Genomic DNA, 19,741 nt, shown 5'->3' with positions numbered 1-19,741 from the left:
GGCCCCGCCCCTCCCCAGGTGACCTCACAAAGGTCGCCAGCTCCACTCTGGGCCTTGAGATTCTCTGCGATGGCCCCGCTGGCCCTGGCCAGAGCAGTCCCATGTGCCCTGCTGGCCCTTGCGGTCCTCAGGGCGCCCACTTGGGCCTGTCTCCTCTGCTTCACCACCTTCGCGGAGCGCCTCCGCATCTGCCAGATGTTCACCGGGGTGGACAGCCCTGAGCTCCAGAAGTGCCAGGAGGTCTTTACGGCCGCCTTCCAGGGCCTCTCAGACATCGAAATCAGTGAGGAGACCTTCCGAACTCCCCTAGGGTCCTGGGAGGGTGTTGAGGGAGGAACAGGAGAGGCCAGGAGACCTCAGTGAGGACGCAGAGAGGAGCACAGAGGCAGAGGAGAAAGGCTCGAAGACACTGAGCCCAGAGACCCAAGGCGGCAGGGAGAGACAGAGAGACAGGAGACAAAGAGAGGGGCAGAGACTGGGAGAGAGGAGGGTGGAGCTTGGGGGCAGAGACTCAGAGAGGGAAGGAAGGGACTTGGTGTGGAGGAGCTGACTCCCGCAGCCTCACCCCGTCCCACCCCAGACTACGATGAGAGAAGCCACCTGCATGACGCCTTCACCCAGATGACCCACGCCCTGCAGGAGATGGCCGCCGCCCAGGGTGAGCGGTTGGGCTGGGGCCCCTGGCATGCGAGGCCTGGGAGGGTGGCGCTAGGAAGCCCAGTGAGCTGGGTCACTTGTGGCGAGGAGGGCGACCCTTGTCAGCAGCCCTCCGAGGACATCTTCCTCGAAGATGGGACACACACACGTCTATTTCTTACAGTTAAAGTGGTTCCCCTTTTTTGAGGTATGAGGCTACGAGGGGGCAGCAAACACTTGGGGACGGTGGGGTAGATCATTCAGGTGACAGCTGTGAAGAAAGACAGGGGTGTGGCTGTCCTGGGGGCACAGGCACAAGTGACAGCCTTGGGGTGGGTGAGACACACGTGTGGCTGTGCAGAGGGACCTCAGGCTGGGAGGACACGCGTGGCCAGTGGGCGGCGTTAGCAGTAGTCACACCAGGTCACCAAGGCCGCGACCCCCCAACACGCCAGAGGCTGGAATTGCGGAGGGTCCAAAGGCTGGGGGGGAGGCCACAGAGCCCTATTTTTTGGCATAAACTGGCCCCGCCAAGCTTTTGATCAAAGGTCACTGAGGAGGGGGATGTTCCCATCCATCTAGGGGGTGTCCCAGGGCCAGCATGGAGACGGCTTCGGCTGTGGGTCCCCCACAGGCTTCCTGAGGAGCTTGGGAGCTGGGCAGGGCGGGTGCAGGATTTCAGGGAATGCCCTTCTCCCACGTAGGCTGTCTCGTCACAGGAGGTTTTGAAAAGGCCAGGAAGAAGTCCAGATCTGGCAGTGGGTGACCTCTCTGGGGCCGCGTGGGGGAGGGACTTGGAGGGGAGAGAGAAGGGGCTGCGGTGAGGGTCCAGGCCAGAGGGGCGGAGGCCTGAGTGGGGGACGGGGTTGCGAAGGTGGGGCAGAAGGGGCAGGCTGAGAGTCGTGGGCTGGAGGAACGAGCTGGGGTCTACTACCCTGTTCGGCGAGGGGCGGAGGGAGGGTTAGCGGACAGTGCGCGAGGCCCAGCTCCATGCCTGTTGGGTCATGGGTCATCCCTGAGACGAGGAGGCTGGGAGAAAGAGCCAGAGTGGGGGCCCATTATGAGCTAGGTTAGGACATAGTGACTTCGAGGGGTCCTGGGGACATCCGGGAGGCAGCTGGATACTGGTTGCAGGGTTCGGCTGAAAAGTCAGGGAGACTCAAGACGCCGTCCTGAGGGCACTGGGGAGCCATAGGAGGGCTGTGAGCAGTGGGGGGCAGAATCAGCTCTGGGTGTGGAAGGAGCCCTCTGGGGCTGTGTGCAGAACAGACCAGAGGGCGAGTCTGGAGGCCGGGAGAAGCTGGCACGATATGCTCAACGGATATTTATTGAATGTGCCGGGAACAACACTGGGAACACAGCTTTGACCAAAGCTGCAAACCGCCTGCCCTCCGGTTGCTTATATTGGGGGTGTGGGGGAGACAGACAATACCCGTAACCACTAAAATACTTCAGTCTGTCAGTTGGCGATCTGTGCTGTGGAGGAAAACAGAGAAGGGGAAAGGACTAATTTTAAACAGGTCGGTCAGAGGAGGTAGAAATGAGACAGTCCAGTTGAGCAAAGACTTGATCAAAGTGACAGTGAGAGCCATGCAGATAGTCTGAAGAAAGAGAGTTTCAGGCCAAGGGAAGAGCAATGCAAAGGCCCTGAGGCCAGTGGGGCTGGAGTAGAGATGGAATCAGAGAGGTAGCAAGGGGGCCACGTCCTATAGCTCCTTGTAGACCAGTGGTTCTCAAGCCCCAGTGTACTTCAGAGTCCCCTGGGAGCCTGTTAAAATGCAGATTACTGGGCCCTGCCCTCCATATCTCACCAATAGGTCTGAGGTAGGGCCAGAAAATTGACATTTCTATCAAGTTCCCAGGCCACGCTGATGATGCTGGTCCAGGAACACACTTTGAGAACCGCTGTTGTGAGCCCTTGGAATGACTTTTGTCTTTTGCTCTTGAAATGGGGAAGCTATTGGAGGATTTTACACAGAGACAGGATCTGACTTAGGATTTACCAAGATCCCTCTGGCAGCTATGTGGGGCCAGGGCAGAGGCAGGGAGACCAGCGAGAAGCCGGTCGGTGGTGGCTCGGACCCATCACAATGGTCCATGTGAGCGAGGTGAGGTCTGAGCTGAGGAGTGCAGGACGTGACAATTTGACTGCGTGCCACACCTGCCCTGTGCTTGCAAGAGGCTGCGTCTGCCAGGCAGTTCTTCCTGTTACTCATCCTCCTAAAAGATATCCTCGTTCCAGCCCTGCGAGGCAGAGTGTTATAACTCCACTTTCCAGGTGGGGAAGGTGGGGCTCATCTGGACAAGACAGACAGACTCAGGAGATATTCGGAGACAGACTGGACCAGATGTATGTGGGTGGGGGGGATGGGAAGAACTGAGGACGACTTTCGAATCTTCCCCAGACGGAAGCCTGGAGAGACGTTGGAGCTGACTTAGGGCTGCCTCTTGGTGGTTGCAGGTGATCTGTGTGTGTACATAAACCATGGAGCGGAGGGTGTGGTATAGAGAGGAGGGTGGTACACTGCGTGCAACGATTAGGTGTGGAGGCTCTGGGTTCAAATGGAGCAATGTGACCTTGGACCACTTCCCTAATCTCTCCGTGCCTCGGTTTCCCCATCTCAAGTTTGGAGATTGTAGCCCATCATGTGCCAGGCACCATGCTAAGTCCTTACAGACAGTATCATGCAGTCATTAAATGGTGCCATGAAATAGTTTGGGATGAGGCTGTTCTTATGGTGTACGACATTCATCCTCCCACCCTCCCCATGAGGCAGACTCAGCTATCATCCCTGTTTTATGAATGAAGAAACTGAGGACTGGGAAAGTTAAGTCACTTGGCCAGGGGTCACATAGGGAGGAGGGCTTGTGATTGAGACCTCAGATTTGAGACAGGTGTGCTCAAGATGGAAGGGCCAGGACTCGAGCCCAGACGATCGGAACCAGAGTCAGAGTCAGAGCTCCTAAGGCTACGCAGCTCTTTTGGGAAGACTTTAAACTGCGGTCCCCAATCCCCGGGCCACAGACTGGTACTGGTCGGTGGTCTGTTAGGAACCGGGCTGCACAGCAGGAGGTGAGTGGTGGGCGAAGCTTCATCTGTATTTACAGCCGCTCCCCATCACAGAAGCCCCGCCCCCTGTCAGATCAGCAGCGGCATTAGATTCTCACAGGAGCGTGAACACTACTGTGAACTGCGTGTGCCAGGGATCTAGGTTGCTCGCTTCTTCCCAGAATCTAATGCCTGACGACCCGAGGTGGAGCTGAGGTGGTGATGCTAGCGCTGGGGAGCGGCTGCAAATACAGATCATCATTAGCAGAGAGGTCTGACTGCACAATAAATGTAATGCGCTTGAATCACCCCCAAACCACCCCCACCCCTTGGAAAAACTGTCTGCCATGAAACCAGTCCCTGGTGCCAGAAGGTTAGGGACCGCTGCTTTACAACATCCACTCACTCCCCCTGTGGTCTACTTGATACAGCCCACACCCCTTGGCCTGTTCGGAACATTGCTGGATATATAAACCCACCCCGATGCCACGGCTCACTTGTAACAAAGTACCATAGTGGCTTAAACAACAGAAATTTAATTTTTCACAACTCTGGAGGCTAGGAGTTCAAGATCAGGGTTTCATTGTCGGCAAGGCTGGTTTCTTTACAGGCCTGTCTCACACTCATCCTCCCTGTGAGTCATTTGGTTTGGCCCATAGATATTCCATGGATGACGCCTCCACCATCCTGGCCTCTCATTTGCACACCCTACTCTGACCACATCCTCTTGACCATCCTGCCATCTCGAGACCACACTCCTACTCTGTGGTCAAGAGGAGACCTCTAAGTCTTTGACCCCTCATTTTGAACCCACTTCTTGGCTTTAGTGCTTCTTCTTTCCAAGCATATGCCCAATGATGATCATTTCAGCCACTCTCTTGCCAATATCCTCAGTTCCCTCCCTTTTTATATGGCTTTAAATCACAGAGGAACCCTTCCCCACTCCCTGCAGTGGCTTAGGCAAATGAGAATTTTATTTCTCCCATATAAAATACATCTTAAGGTAGGCACTTAAAGCTAGTATGGTGGCTCCGTTTTCTTGGGGACCCAAGCTCCTTCCAGCTTTCTGGTCTACCACCCCAGGGTAGAGCATTTGTCCTAATGGACCTGTATGGCTGCTAGAGCTCCGGCCATCACAACCAAGTTTCAGGCAGCAGGATGGAGAAGGGGGAAGGAATCAATAAGATGGCACCACCTCCCTTTTAAGGAAGGCTACCTCCTGTAACTCACATATGACACTTCCATTTCCATCTTAGTGGCCATAACGGGTCACATGACCACAACTAACTGCAAGGAAGGCTGAGAAATGAAGTCTTTTAGCTGAGGGGCACATTCCCAGATGAAATGCAATGTTCTGTTACTGAAGAGAAAATATAAATATTTGGAGGCAACTGACAATCCCTAACACAGGGATTATTTTGTAACAAAGTACCATAGTGGCTTAAACAACAGAAATTCATTTTTTCACAGTTCTGGAAGCCAGAAGTTCAAGATCGAGGTTTTGTTATCAGCAAGGCTCGTTTCTTTACAGGCCCATCTCCTTGGCTTGTAAGCGCCATCTTCTCCCTGTGTATGTCTGGGTCCTGATTTCCTTTTTTTACAGGGACACCAGTCACACTGGATTAGGGTCCACTCTAATGACTTCACTTTAACTCAATCACCTTTTTAAGAACCCTCCCTCCAAGCACATTCTAAGTAACTTTCTAAGGTATGGGACGTTAGGTCTTCAACGCATGAATTTGGGAGGGTGGGACACAATTTAGCCCATAACACCCTGCCACATGTCTGATTCCCAAAACCACCACGACATCAACCCGGCCACCCACTTTCTCTTTTTTCACTGGAAAAGGCCACACAACCTTACAGTTTGGAGGCCACGACAATGGTCACAATCCAAACACTCACAAAGATGGAGAACATCAAAGAGTGAGAGAGGAGTAGAAGCGAGCGGAGGCCGGGACTGTGGAGCAGCGGCCATGGATGCCCTGTGTGCCGGGAGCGGCTGCTACTAAGCTCCAGCTAATTGCTGCCTGACGGAAATTCAATCTCTGTGCTACAGCCCTTCCAGTTGTTTTTTTTTAAAGAGATGCCAAACATTGTATGTGACTGTCTCAGATTTTGTAAGTTGGCAACTGGGTCTTTAAAAAAAACAAAACAAAACAAAACAAAAAAACATTTTCCAGGCCAAATTTAACACCTCCAGAGGATGGATTTAGGCCACAGGCCACCATTGTGGTCTCCAGTTCCAGTTGAATCTTGGAATTCATTCTACACATATTTATTCAGCACTTTCTAAGACTTGGGTCCCTCTTCTGGATTCTAAGGACACAACACTAAAGAAGGGACATGTTTATTTTTACTTAAGAGACAGAAGTATATGGTCACCATATATATAAATATATGTAATTACAATATGGTGAGAGCTATGAATGATATGAATGGGACACTGTGATTAGGTTATAGTTGTGGTGATGGAAAGCCATTAAGGAGGTGACACTTGAGGTGTAAGACATGAGGATGATTAGGAATAGGGAGAAAGAAGTGCTAGAAACAGAAGTCAGCATGTGCAAAGGCCCTGAGGTGCTAGGGAATGTGGTTCTTTTCATATTAAGGGAAATGAAAGGTGGACAGTAGGGATGGAACAGAGAGGGAGGAGAAGTAGACCTAATCATATAGGACCTAACAGGCCTTAGTGAGGAATTTCATCTTTGTCCTACCTTCTTCCCCCAACAAGATAAACGCAGATGATGTAGAAGAGGGTTTCCATCCTGGAGAGACTCAGGAGGCAGAAGAGACTTGGGGACTTCTCAGTCTTCACAGTAGACAGAGTGGGAGGAGATGAAGAGAACAGAGGAGGTGGTAATAGGAGAGACAGGTGTGGAGAGGGGCTGGGGAAGGGGCACAGACACCGTGACAGTGCGTCCTGTGGAGCTAGGCCAGGCCTAGGGGAAGGGCCTCTGCTACAAAGCTGCCCCTCCACCCTCCAGGGTCCTTTGAGGTTGCCTTCCCTGATGCCGCTGAGAAAATAAGGAAGGTCATTACACAGCTTAAGGAAGGTAAAATAGACTCCGTGGCTCTTCCCCATGCCTGCCCCCAGATACACGCACAGTTAGGAAACCCTCACTCCTAGATCCCCATCTGCTCCCTTCAGTCCAATCTCCTGGCCCAGTCTGCGAGGTGCAGCCCTCGGTGGGTGACTCTTCCCTGCCTGGACCACTCTGGATCTGGCCCCGCTCCTTCCATGGAAGGTTTCCTCTCGCGCTAGGGCCCTTATTGGGATGTTCTGGACCCAGACCAGACCAGGCATCTTTCTGGCTCTCCGTGTCTGGCCCTGGGCAGTCTGTGAAATGCTTCCCCTCCAGCTGGGTTCCCTTACGGGACTACTTCTATCCTGGCCACAGCTCTTCTCCAACCGGGCCTCCTCCTCGGTAGATTACGCCTGGACTGGGCCCTCCCTCCTCAGGGCATGCTGCAGACCTGTGTGTCTCCTCCCACCGTCAGGCCTGTGACTGACCTCTTAGCGGGATGCTACAGGCCTGCCCGCCCCCCAGGCGCAGTGCGCAAGCTTTACTGCGGCCCCCCTGGAGGAATGCGTCCGGCCCAGGAACATCCTTTGGGGAGCTTGAGAGAGGGTCCCTCCTGAGACTTCCAGGGTAGTAACGCTTCCTCTCTCTCCGCAGTCCAGGCCTGCATCCCTCCCTGCGGTAAGGACTCAATCCGAAGCTCAGAATTGCGGTGGAAGGGAGGTAGTCGGGGCCAAAACTTCAAGTGGGAGAGCATGGGTGGGCTTCAAATATGAAAGAGGCCAATAAGAGCCCTCGAGAAACCTCACAGCAGGTGGGTCTGAGAGCCTAACCTAAGCAAAACAATGGGAACCCTAGAGAGGAAGAATAGAGTCCGCCAGCGGAAGCGGGGAAGGCGGGGTAAGGTGCCACCAGATACGGAACCCAGGGAGGCTCAAGGTGGCCAGAGGGCCGGGCCTGGGGAAGGCAGGTGGAGCCCAGAGCCCGAGCTCCCGCCCTTCAGGACTCCAGGAGGTCTCCCGGCGTTTCCGCTGCGGCGGGTGCTACTCTACGGTCTGCGACCTCCCGCTGGACTGCCCAGGTGAGGGGCGGGGCCTCGGGGCTGTGCGGGACCCGACCGACCCGAGAGGTGAGGAAGGGGCGCGGCCTGGGGGCCAGGCCAGGCGTGGGAGGGCCCGAGGGAGAGTGACCCAGCTCGCTCTGCAGTTCAGGACGTGACGGTGACTCGGGGTGACCAGGCTGTGTTTTCTTGCGTCGTGAACTTCCAGCTGCCAGAGAAGGAGATCACCTATTCCTGGAAGTTCGCAGGAGGAGGTGTGAGTCGGGGCGGGACTGGCGTGAATTGTTTAGTCGGGCGGGCTTTGCATCGCTAGAAGGCGGGGAGTCGGGATGCAGGGGGCGGGAGTCCGGTCTAGACCCTGCAAGGTCAGGGTCCCGGGATTCAGGGCAGAGGTCGAGGACCAGAATGCAGGACCAGACTCGGTTTGAGGAGTGAGGGGTAGGGGTGCGCTTAGGGCGGCAGAGCGAGCAGAGGGCTGGGGGGGCCACGCCTGAAAGATGGGCGAATAAAGCTGAGGGGTGGGGCCAGGGCCCACGAAGGCGTGGCCGGGGCGGGGCTTGTAAGTTACCGTCCGGTCGGCGGGGGCCGAGAGCTCCCAGGACCCGGGCTGGGGCGGGCTCGCTCCTCCCGCCGCGTCAGCCCCGGCGTCCCGCAGCTCCGGACTCAGGACTCGTCCTACTTCCGAGAGGTGCCGCGGGCCCACGGCTACCTGGCGCGGATCCGGCCGGCGCAGCCCACCCACCGCGGGACCTTCTCCTGCGTGATCGAGCACGACCGGCGCCCCCTGGCGCGGCTCTACTTCTTCCTGAACGGTGCGGCGGGGGCGCGGCGCGGGGGCGGGGACGCAGCTCGTGCCCGGCTGACGTGCGCGCCCCCGCAGTGACGGGCCCGCCCCCGCGCGGGGAGACCGAGCTCCAGCTCAGGTTCCGGGAAGTGCTTCGCTGGGCGCCGCGGGACGAGGAGATGCTCGAGCCCTGGAGGCCGAGCTTGGGCGAGCTGCTGGCCAGGCCCGAGGCTCTGACGCTGAGCAACTTGTTCCTGCTCGCGGCTGTTGCAGCTGTCGCGTCAGCGTCTGCGACCCTGTTGGTGTGGTGAGTCCCTGGGACTCCAGAGCCCCGCCATGCAGCTCCCCGCTTCTGCAGACCTGGATGTCTGGCTCCCACCTCCCTTCTTTCTCACATCCAGGAGTCCGGGCCCCCAGCCCTCTTTTCCCTCCTACCGAGGAGTCCAGGCCCCCAGCCCCTCCTCCCTCATATCCAAGAGTCCAAGCCCTATCCACCTTTGGGACTCAGGTGTCCAGGCTTCCAGGACCTAGATTTCTGGTCACCAACCCCTCCTCCAACACACGTGCCTCCTTGTTTCCCCAGGATGTTCTTTCGATGGTACTTCAGCGGTAACTAACAAAGGTATCTCCTCCTTATCCTATTTCCATCCCTAAAATAAAGAATATCTCAACTTTGGATTCTTTCGTCTTTGAAGGTGGTTCCTATTAACTCAGGTGGGAGGAGGTGCAGCATACCCCAGACATGCCCAGCTGAATGTCGCCCCCACAATGACAGTAATAGGCATTGCTGTCACAGTTCAAGGTTTTGTTAGGTGGAAGCCCAGACCCCTCTTCAGACTTGTGACAGTCTCCTTGACATTTCCACTTCCAGAAGACGTCCCCAAATAGAGTCCCTGACGTTGTCCTCGAAGCTTCTTTCTCTCCAAGACTTTCCTCCTACCAGAAAGAGCACCACCATCCACCTAGCAGTTCAAACCAGAAACCTATTTAATTTCTCCTCCATTTCCAATTCATTTCCATTTCCAGATTTCAGCCTTTTTAATTCCTAAACGTCTGGGTCTCTGGAGCAGCCTCTCTACCAGCCTCCTTGCCCTACTGAAGCCCATTCTGCACACAGCAGTGGCAGTAATATGTTAAAGTGTGTCAGATCAATTGTCCATGTCTCTGGACACTGGTTGAGTGTGCTATAATTTAATTCATTTCTGAAATCGACCACTCAGAGTTAGTGTCAAACTCCACAGGTTTTAAGGGCTCAGGCCCACAAGACGGCCTTGACTTCAGATGCCAGCTGCAAGTCGGGGGTTCCCGCAACCTGCACCCGTGCCCCCCTAGCTCAGTCGTTTGCTGGAATAGCTCACATAACTCAGGGAAACATTTACTTAACATTTACAGATTTATGATGAGAGACATTATAAAGGAAACAGATTAATAGCCAAATGAAGAGGTAAATAGGGAGAGGTCCGGAAAGGTCCCATGTGCAGGGGTTTCTGTCACCATAGAGTTAGGGTGCACCACCCTGCTGGCACGTGGATACCTTCACCAGCCTGGAAGAGTGCTCTGAACCCCATAGTTTAGGGAGTTTTATGGAGGCTTCCTCATGCGGGCCTGACTATTAATAATTATTAACTCAGTTTCCAGCCCCTCTCTCCTCCCTGAGGGGGCGAGGCGCGAAGTTCCTCATAGTCTAGTCTTGGGCTCCATGCAAGAGCCCACCAAGAGTGATGTTCAGTAGCACAAAAGACATGCCTATCACCAAGGAAATTCCAAGGGACTTAGGAACCCTGTTTAAGATGCTATTGTCACCCATATCGCTCGGAAAATTCTAAGGGTTTTAGGAGCTCTATGTCCGGAACTGGGGGCCGACTCCAAATAAGCTTCTTATGTCACAGACAGTAAGCAAGAAAATGAAGTAAAATGTGTATCAATCGTGGTAATACATGTGATGGAGAAGATAAAGCAGAAAAATGGACCAGGGGAGAGGAGACAGCAATGAGATCTTTGGAGAAGACCTCACCGAGAAGGCGACATTTGAATAAAGACTTAAAGGGGGGTGAGAGTGTGAGCCATATGCACATTTGTGTTAAGAATGTTCCAGGCAAAAAAAACTTAAAAAATCAAAAAGCCCTGAGGCAGGAGAGCCAGGCATGTGGGAGGCACAGCCAGGAGGCCCATGTGGCTGGAGCGAGGCCTAGGAAGGGAGTGCACAGTGAAGTCAGAGAACTCGGGGACCACGTCTTGCAGGGTGTTGGCCACTGTAAAGTCTGCAGACTTTCGTCTATGGGATGAGAGTCATGGATGGTTTTTGAGCGAAGGAAGGCCACAATTTGATTTTCATGGCTGCTATGTGGACAACAGACTGGGGCAACGTGGAAGCTGGTATCACTGTGAGGTGCTGCAGTAACCCAGACAAGAGACACAGGTTGCAGGTAGGGGGGTGAGGAGCAGTGGCTCTAGATCTGTCCTGACGTTGGGACTAGTGGGGTGTGCTGATGGATTGGAATGTTGGGTGTGACAGAAAGAGGGAGTCGAGGGTAACCGCAGCAGCACTGTGCAGTAGAACGTCTCCCCTAATGGAGATGTCCCAGATCTGCATCGTGCAGGATGACAGCACCAGCCACATGTGGCGATGAAGGATGTGAGAGGTGCCCAGTGCAACTAAGGAACTGAATTTATAATCTTGGGTAGCTTTAGTTAGTTTAAAGTTAAATAGCCCCTGCTCCATGATAGCAAAAGTCACAGAGGCATGTGTCTGGGTTTTCTCACCTGTGGATCACTCTCTTTGTGTTTGCTTGATGAAGAGCTCCTTGAAGCCAGGAGCTGGCTCTTCATTGTTTCTATACTTGCAAACCCAGCAATGTGTATGGAATTCAGTAGGTACTTGGTAAGTGCTTTTGTGAATTAAAGAATGAATGAATCGTTCCTTGTGGTAGTGGCTACTGTGTGGACAGTACAGCTCTAGCATTTTTGGCCTGAACAACAGGGAGGATGCAGCTCTGTTGACTGAGATAGGGAGACTTGGAGGAGCAGGTTTTGTGGGGATCAGCGGGAAGGAAGGGGAGGAGAGATGAGGAGTCGGGGCTGAGATGCCTGTTAGATCTCCAAGTGGAAATGTCTTGGAGGCAGTTGGATATACAAGTCTGGAATTTAGGGGTGAGGTCTGGTCTGAAGATAAGTTTGGGAGTCTCATCTCCATGTCTGGAGCATGAATGAGGCATTCATAACGCTGGATGAGCCATAACACTGAGTGCGTAGGGTCAAGGAGTGTAGGTGGATAAGAGCAGAGCTTTCTCCAATGTCAAATAGCCACATGAAGAGGATCTATGAAAGAAAACTGAGGATGGAGGAAAGCAGCGTAGCCGTGGCATTCTGAAAGCCAAGTGAAGAAGGCATTTCAAGGAGTGATTGACTGTCTCAGGTGCTGCCAAATCATGAAATAGGGGGCCTGAGAATTGGCCACTGGTTTTAACAGTGTGGATATCATTGGTGAACTTGACAACAGCAGTTTCCATGGGGGCACAACCATCTGATTGACATGAATTTAAGAATGGAAGTCAACATCATTCGTCATTAGGGAAATGCAAGTCAAAACCATAATGAGATACCGTTCCACACCCACTAGGATAGTTGTAATCAAAAAGTCAAGTAATAAGAAAGGCATCAAGGGTATAGAGAAATTGGAGCCCATGTACATTGCTGGGGAATGTAAAATGGTGCAACCCGGTGGAAAACTGACAGTTCCTCATAAAATTAAACATAAAATTACCATAGGACCCAGAAATTTCATTCCTAGGTGTATACCTAAGAGAATTAAAAACCTACATCCACACAAAAACCTGGTACATGAATGTTCATAGTAGCATCATTCATAACAGCTCCAAAGTGAAAACATCCTAAATGTCCATCAGCTGATAAATGGATGAACAAGATGTGATCTATCCATGCTATGGAATGTTACTTGACAATAAAAAGGAATGAATCGATGATACATGCAATGACATGAATGAACCTTGAAAACATTATGCTAAATGAAAGAAGTCAGTCACCAAAGAGCACACATTGCTTGATTTCATTTATATGAACCATCCATAATAGGTAAATCTATAGAGACAGAGTGCAGATGAGTGGCCGCCTAGGTCTTGGGGGAATCACAAAGTGAGGATTGAGGAGTGACTGCCAATGGGTATGGGCTTCCTTTTTGGGGATGGTGAAAATGTTTCAAAATCAGATTGTGCTTATGGCTGCACAAATCTACAAACTTACTGAAAACCATTGAATTGTGTGCTTTAAATGGGTGAACTCCGTGGGAGGGGAATTGGAGACAAATACACTCTCAATGAGTTAACAGAGAGAGAAACGAAACAGTAGCTCAAGGGGAAGTTGAGGTCAAGAAAGGGAGTCTTAAAAATGGGAGAGTAACAGCATGTTTGGATGCTGATGGGAAAGACCTCGAAGCGGGGAAGAAGTGAGGATGGGAAGAACTGCTGAAGTGAGATCTTTGAGTAGACGAGAGGGCGTGGGGTCTAGTGCCCAAGTGGAAGAGGCTGGCGTTGGCTCAGAGCGCAGGCAGCTCACCCTCAGCAATAGGATGAAGGCTACGCTGCTTTCCTCCATCCTCAGTTTTCTTTCATAAATCCTCTTCATGTGGCTATTTGACATTGGAGAAAGCTCTGCTCTTATCCATCTATACTCCTTGACCCTACGCACCCAGTGTTATGGCTCATCCAGCGTTATGAATGCCTCATTCATGCTCCAGACATGGAGATGAGACTCCCAAACTTATCAGACCAGACCTCACCCCTAAATTCCAGACTTGTATATCCAACTGCCTCCAAGACATTTCCACTTGGAAATCTAACAGGCATCTCAGCCCCGACTCCTCATCTCTCCTCCCCTTCCCACTAATCCCACTAATTCCCACAAAACCTGCTCCTCCAAGTCTCCCTATCTCAGTCAACAGAACTGCATCCTCCCTGCTGTTCAGGCACAGGTGCAAGTGAGCGGGAAGACGGGAAGACGTGGAGAGGGGGATCCTTCTTGTAAGCTCTATTTTCTCCGTGAGGGAGAAAGCCAGCTCAGAGTGAGGCTGTGGGGGAGGAGGGGCGTTTGAGGAGAAAAGGGATGAGTCAGGCCTCTGAGTGGATGGAACAGGAAGAAAGCCCCATCCACAGAGCCTGGCACTGTCCAGCAGGTAGTTGGTGCTCCGTAAGTATCTGCGAGTGAGCTGAGTGATTTCACCCTCACAACAGCCCTGACCCGTGGGATTAATAATCCCTGTTCTCCGAAGAAAGAACTGAGGTTCTGAGGAAGGAGGGTGCCTTGTCCAGGTTCAAATGGCTAGCACCCCGGACTGAGCCAGGAGTCTTCAATTCTCAGCTGTACAGCCCCTTCCGTTCTCAAAAAAGGTGGGAGGCTCAGAGAAAATAAATAAAGTTCTTTATTATACCCTAATCACACAGTACAAATGGAGGTTAAATAAGAACAGGGAGAAAGCAGGGCCCTTTCCCCTCTGCCCCTAAAACCCACACCCTGATCAATAAATACCCCTCCCCAGAGACCCAGAAGTCCCAGCCCCGATAGTCCAGACTGAAGAATCTTGGGTCGACCCCCTCACTTTGCAGAGGAGGGAAACTGAGGCCCAGAGAACCACCCAGCGAGTTCGTGGCTCCTGCGGCCCCCAGGTCTCCTCTGGCCTCCCCTGAAGACCCTTGAGCGAGCAGCACCTGCGAGGCGGGACTCACACCTGGACGCGGTAGCCCCCCGCCCGCCGGCGGCAAAGCCTCCGCACGCCCACCCAGTACAGCGTCAACATGATTGCCCAGTAGCCCGCGTAGGCGCCGGCCCCTGCGGCCAGGTGGTAGGCCTCGGCAGCCCGGGCGGGGCCGCTCCAGTCGGCCCTGGCCTCCTGGGCCACGCTGCGAACCAGGCCCCCGAGCAGCAGCAGAGCCCAGAGGGCCAGCGGCAGCAGAGGGACATAGTTAGCGGCCAGCTTCCGCCGGCCCGAGGTGCCCCAGCCGCTCTGGTTCATGGTGACCAGCGCCAGGAACTTGGCCGGCAGGAGGCCGCACATGTAGAGCGGCGCGTAGAGGGACAGCAGCACCATGCGCAGGCAGCCCCGCAGCCAGGCCGCGAAGGCCGCCTTGGCCAGCGCCACGCCCTGCACGCACAGCAGCACCCAGAGCAGCGCCCACGGGCGGCCGGCGTAGAAGAGCCGCAGCACGGTGGCCGCCACGAAGAAGGGGAAGAGCCCCGAGACCACCGCCTCGTAGGTCATCCACGCGTGGTGCCGGTGCCACCAGAGCGCGTTGTACAGCCACTCGCGGAAGTACGACTTGGACCAGCGCGTCTGCTGGCTCAGCCAGCGCAGGAAGGACGAGGGCGTCTCCGAGTAGCAGCGGGACCTGGGGGTGTACCTGGACGGGTGGCAGGAGTGAAGGCGTCAGCGTCGCCCTCCCTGGGGCCCACGCCGATTCTGAAGCCAGACACGACCACTGTGGATGGCCGCTGGGGGCAAATTTCTTGACCTCTCAGGGCCTCGGTTTTCTCATATGTCAAATGGGATCAATAGTGATTGCTATCTAACGAGGACGTCGTGAGGATTGGATGAGGATTACGTGCCAATTGCTTAGGACCCGTAGATTTTACCTGCCCGATATATGTCAGCGACTATTATTTTTACTGTGACTAATACCATTACTATTGCCATTACTAAGATCATGGAGGTTACTGAACTATTACTAATACTATCACTAATATGTTACTAACACTGCTATGCTTACTGTTACTGGCAGGCTCTACAGTGAGCAGCGAGTCAGGCGTGGCTGCTGCCTGGAGTAATCCATGCGTTAGAGCTGCTCAAGGGAACCCTGGGCCCCTTCCTGTGTCGGGCGGACATCATCATTCATCAACGTCGGCACGGATTCCAGCCAAGGAATCCCAGGCATTACTTGACCGTGTCCAGTCTCCTTCCCCTGTGTCATCTGGCATCCTCAATGGCCGGCCTGCTTCCGACCTTGCCTGTACTCAAAACAGCTGCCCGAGGGATCCTGTTACAACATGTCACTTCTCTGCTTAAAACCCTCCCGTGGCTCCCTCATCTTCATCCAAAGTCCTTCCCGTAGCCTATAAGCTTTTCACGAGTGGACCCTCTGTTAACTCTCTGTCCTCCTTTCCTAACACTACCCCGCTCCGCAGGCTCGTTGCTCCAGCCACACTGTTCCCAGCCCCCATCCCTATCCTACCCCAAGACACTCCATGTAACATTCTCCCTACCTCAAAACTTCCTACTCCCCTTCCTGGATTTATCTATCTCCACAGCACATTGCATTAACATACTGTGTATTCTACTTATTTATCTGACTTGTAGTCTATCTCCCCAATCAGTGCGAGCATGAATTTGTGTCCCTTTTGTCTACTGCTGCATCCCCAGAGCTTAAAATATTGTAGGCGCTGAATGAATATCTGTCAAGTAAATGGATGGCTGGGTTCCCTCGGTATATCCCAAGATCTCGCTGGGTCTTTCTTTATATTAGAAACCACTCTCCCATGAACTTCACTTGGTCTAGCTCACCCCCTCCCCAAGTCTCACTGAATTATTTCTATTTTCCTGAAACATTTACTAGAGTTTAGATGCTCCCCTCCTCTCTCCCTTGATTCTTTCTTGGTGGCTCTCTCACTAGTTAGATTCCACCCTATTTATCTCTTGCCCTTCCTACCTCACCTCACTCCTCACGTGGAGTGATCTGTGCTGCCTTGGTCTCCATGTCTCCATAGTGGAGCCAACTCACCCCTTCTCACGTTGTATCTTCCAGGTGGAATTCCCCACCCCCACCCTTGCATCACTTGCTAAAGAACACTGGGCCACATGGTTCAATGCAAATGCCACCCTTGTCCCTTATGGTATCTTCCACTATCTCCTAATATCTCACTTGGTAAAGTCCATTGGCTCAAAGCAAATGCCCCCTCTTCCCTTTCTAGTATCTTCCTCTCTGCTCTAATGTCTCAATTGGTAGAGGCTATTGTCCTGAGAGTAACTTTGGGTTTGGAAAATTCCCAACACACACACATGCATGCACGCGCACACACACACATTTGCTGGGATGCTCATTGGCCTCCAGACACACCTGACCACCCGGTCCCCTTAGCTTACTTGGTAGCATAACCCATGCTGAGCATGCGGTTGGTGAGGTGCCGGTCATCCCCAAAAGTACAGTGGGTGCCCAGGAACTTCTGGTTGTACCAGGCCTCAAGAAACTGCTGCAGGAGGTTGTTCCTGTATAGGCCTGCAGGGAGGGGTAATGTGTAAAAGCATCAGCTTCTGCTGTCATGAAAAACATTCCCAATGCTGTCTCCAGCCCAAGCACCATCTCCAATTCCAACTCCATCCTTAATTACTGCAATCCCAATCTCAGCCCTATCTCCAACCACAACTCCAGCCCCAATCCTGTCCTCGACCCCATACCCATTCCAACTTGCCTGTCACTGAACAACGCCCACTATGGCTGCAAACCTATCCCAATCTAATCCCCAATCCCATATCCATTCTCAGCCCCACTCCCTACTCATCCCCATCCAAAAACCCATCTCCAACCTCAAACCTGGCCCCAACCCTGTCCTTGATTCCAAGCCCATCGCATCCCCTTCCCCAAACCCTTCCCTGGCCCCAGCCCCAATCCCCACCTGTATCCTTTCTCCAATCCCAGTCCCCACCCCAAACCCAGCCCCAGCCCAAACAACATCCTCACCGCCAACTTCCATTCTTATCCCATCCCTGATTCCTGCCCCAGCCCCATCTTTGTCACCAACCTCAATCACATCCTTAGCCCCCTCCAGCTCTGGCTTCCCTTCTCCATCCCTACCCCATCCATGGTCCTCCCAAGTCCTGGCCCTGCTCACCAAGGGGGCCGCTGATGCAGGACACACAGTGGAAGTAGCTCTGACAAGCCCGCTCCACGTTGAAGGCTACCCAGTACCGCAGGCTGCTGAGGAAGCTGACCCAGGAGTCCAGAGGGTTAAGGATCCGCACGTCCCCCCCGACAGCCCCTACCCGGGGGTCCTCGTCCAGCACCTGCACCAGCTCCAGCAGTGCCATGGGGTCCAGCCTTGTGTCTGAGTCACAGACCTGTGAGGTAGGAAGGGCAGGGATCAGCCAGACCCCTGCATGGGGTAGTGCTTGCGGGGGACGGTGCCACCTGGTGGGGGCCATCTGGGGTGCTATGCAACCAAACTGAACATAATTTTGCAGTTTTTTTTAGCCATTTCCAATATCTAATCACATTTGAAGATGAACTATAAGATCCACACCCTTGTATAATACCCTCCTGTGATATGTCGGCAAGACCTGTAACTTGCTCGTAACCAATTGAATATGGCAAAAGTTACTGGCTGCAATTCCCATGATTATATGGAAAGGGGAAATGAGTTTTGCAATGTAATTAAGGTCCCAAATCTGTTGACTATTAATGAATCTAAAGGAGATTATCCCAGGTGGGCCTGACCTAATAAGGTGAACCCTTTAAAAATGGTCTAGAAGTCAGAGACTCTCTCTTGCTGCCTCGAGGAGCAAGCTACCATGAGTTCTATAGCTGCAAGAAAATGAATTCTGCCGACAAACATATGAGCTTGGAAGAGGACCCCTGAGCCTTAGAAAAGACCCGGTTCCAGTTGATACCTTGATTGCAGTCTGGAGATACGCTGAACAGAGGATCCAGTTAAGCTGTGCCTATCTCCTGACTCATAGAAACTATGAGATAATAAATGTGCTTTGTTTCAAGCTGCCAAATGTATGGTAGTTTGTTATGCAGCAACAGAAATCTAATATAGTGCATTAGTGAATGAATCTCTGCACAGAATGGATGAATGCAAGAATGAATGATTAAATGGAGAAATGAATCTCTATATTGAATAGATGGATGGTTGAATGGATGAACAGAAGGATCTCGATATGGAAGGAAGGAAAGAAGGAAGAAAACAAATCTCTACATTTAATCTGCAAATAAATGAGCAAATGATCTCCATATTGGAAGGACAGATGGACGCATGAATGAATGAGTGAAGGAGAGAATTTGTGCATTGCATGAATGAAGAAGAGAACGTAATTCTATACTGAGTGGATGGATAAATGAATAAACGAGCGGAGCAGAGTCTGCCTCGCACGGGCGGGTAAACGAAGCAAGGAAGGCAGGAACGATTCCGCATTGAACGGACAAAGGAATGAATAAACGAAGGAACGCTCTCCATATCGGACGGACAGATGGACGCGTGACCGAATGAGGGCAGGAAACGATCTCTCCATGCGATGGATGAAGCGTGAAGACAGGGGGAGATCTACCGGAGCCTCTGCGTCGAACGAAAGGCCCCAGGAGAGCGGGGCTCGGGGCGTCGGGGCCGCGAGCGCGGTGCGGCCGCCTTGCGCTCACCTGCACGTAGTCCACCGAGTCGCCGAGCGCCCTGAAGGCGGTGTACATGACCTCGCGCTTGCCGCCCCAGCGCTGCGCCACGCACACGCAGCGGCGCGTGCGCACCAGCGCCTCCACCGCCAGCCGCCCCGGGTCCTCGGCCTCCACCTCCCGGTAGGCGCCGGCGCCCGCCGCCGCGGGTTCCCAGGGCCGGTGGTAGTTGCCGTCCCACACGTAGGTGGCCGGGTCCTCGTCGGCGAAGACCTCGCGGAACATGTCGACCATGTAGAGGTCCTCGGCGCGGTTGCCGTCCACCACCATGAGCACGCGCAGGCGCGCGCGCGGGTACAGCAGGGCGCGGGCGGACGCCAGGCACTGGCGCAGGTACGCCGGGTCCTCCTGGTACGCCGAGATGGTCAGCGCCACGCTCCGCGCGGCGGCCGCGTCCGGGGGCCCGCGCTTCGCCGCCCGCCGCGCGGCCGCCGCCACCCGCCGGTGCTCCAGGTACGCGAAGACGCTCTGCGCCACCAGGTGCGCCGAGAGGAAGGCCCCGTAGAGGCCGAAGGCCAGCAGCCCGTGGCGGTCGGAGGCCAGCGGCACGCCGGCGGCGTAGGCCCAGGTCATGAGGCCCAGGATGAGCAGGGCGAAGGCGACGGTGAGCGCCCGCCGCGCCAGGCCCGAGCAGCGGCGCGCCGCGGGGGTGGGCTTGGGCGCGTCCTGCGGGCGGGCGGCAGAGGAAAGGAGGCGGGGTGAGTCCTGCGGTCCTGCTCTGGGAAGACCTCCGGGTTCCCCCCC

General features: G+C 53.9%; 2 protein-coding genes across 2 annotated transcripts in view; one reads left to right on the top strand and one right to left on the bottom strand.

Annotated features, from left to right (window-relative positions):
- The first annotated feature begins 67 nt into the window (after window positions 1–67).
- LOC105809535 lies at window positions 68–9,169 on the top strand. Its single transcript, XM_012643360.1, has 9 exons — window positions 68–283; window positions 581–658; window positions 6,673–6,741; window positions 7,366–7,389; window positions 7,712–7,789; window positions 7,915–8,024; window positions 8,424–8,580; window positions 8,649–8,859; window positions 9,136–9,169. Exons 1-9 carry the CDS (start codon window positions 70–72, stop codon window positions 9,167–9,169), a joined length of 975 nt encoding a protein of 324 aa, XP_012498814.1. The 5' UTR covers window positions 68–69.
- A 4,799-nt stretch (window positions 9,170–13,968) lies between these two features.
- The window catches only part of HAS1 (hyaluronan synthase 1), an 8,979-nt gene continuing 3,206 nt past the window's right edge, over window positions 13,969–19,741 (bottom strand). Inside the window, exons 2-5 of the mRNA XM_012643361.1 lie at window positions 18,968–19,663; window positions 17,445–17,670; window positions 16,699–16,831; window positions 13,969–14,962 (exon numbers count right to left, since the gene is read on the bottom strand). Coding sequence (XP_012498815.1) covers window positions 14,287–14,962; window positions 16,699–16,831; window positions 17,445–17,670; window positions 18,968–19,663 — 1,731 coding nt within the window. The 3' untranslated portion in view covers window positions 13,969–14,286. The remainder of the gene's footprint in view (window positions 14,963–16,698; window positions 16,832–17,444; window positions 17,671–18,967; window positions 19,664–19,741) is intronic.

This window comes from Propithecus coquereli, unplaced genomic scaffold, assembly GCF_000956105.1.
Source record: "Propithecus coquereli isolate 6110/MARCELLA unplaced genomic scaffold, Pcoq_1.0 Scaffold196, whole genome shotgun sequence".
Classification (NCBI taxonomy): domain Eukaryota; kingdom Metazoa; phylum Chordata; class Mammalia; order Primates; family Indriidae; genus Propithecus; species Propithecus coquereli.
The sequence above is the reverse complement of the archived record's forward strand: the minus strand, read 5'-3'. Positions and strand labels throughout refer to the sequence as shown.

Excerpts from the sequence above, each read along its gene's own strand:
- LOC105809535 (XM_012643360.1), top strand. The coding sequence starts at position 70 with ATGGCCCCGCTGGCCCTGGCCAGAGCAGTCCCATGTGCCCTGCTGGCC. Across the intron at positions 8,025-8,423 it reads GGAAGTTCGCAGGAGGAGGT|CTCCGGACTCAGGACTCGTC; the intron begins GTGAGTCGGGGC and ends GGCGTCCCGCAG. Across the intron at positions 8,860-9,135 it reads TCTGCGACCCTGTTGGTGTG|GATGTTCTTTCGATGGTACT; the intron begins GTGAGTCCCTGG and ends TTGTTTCCCCAG.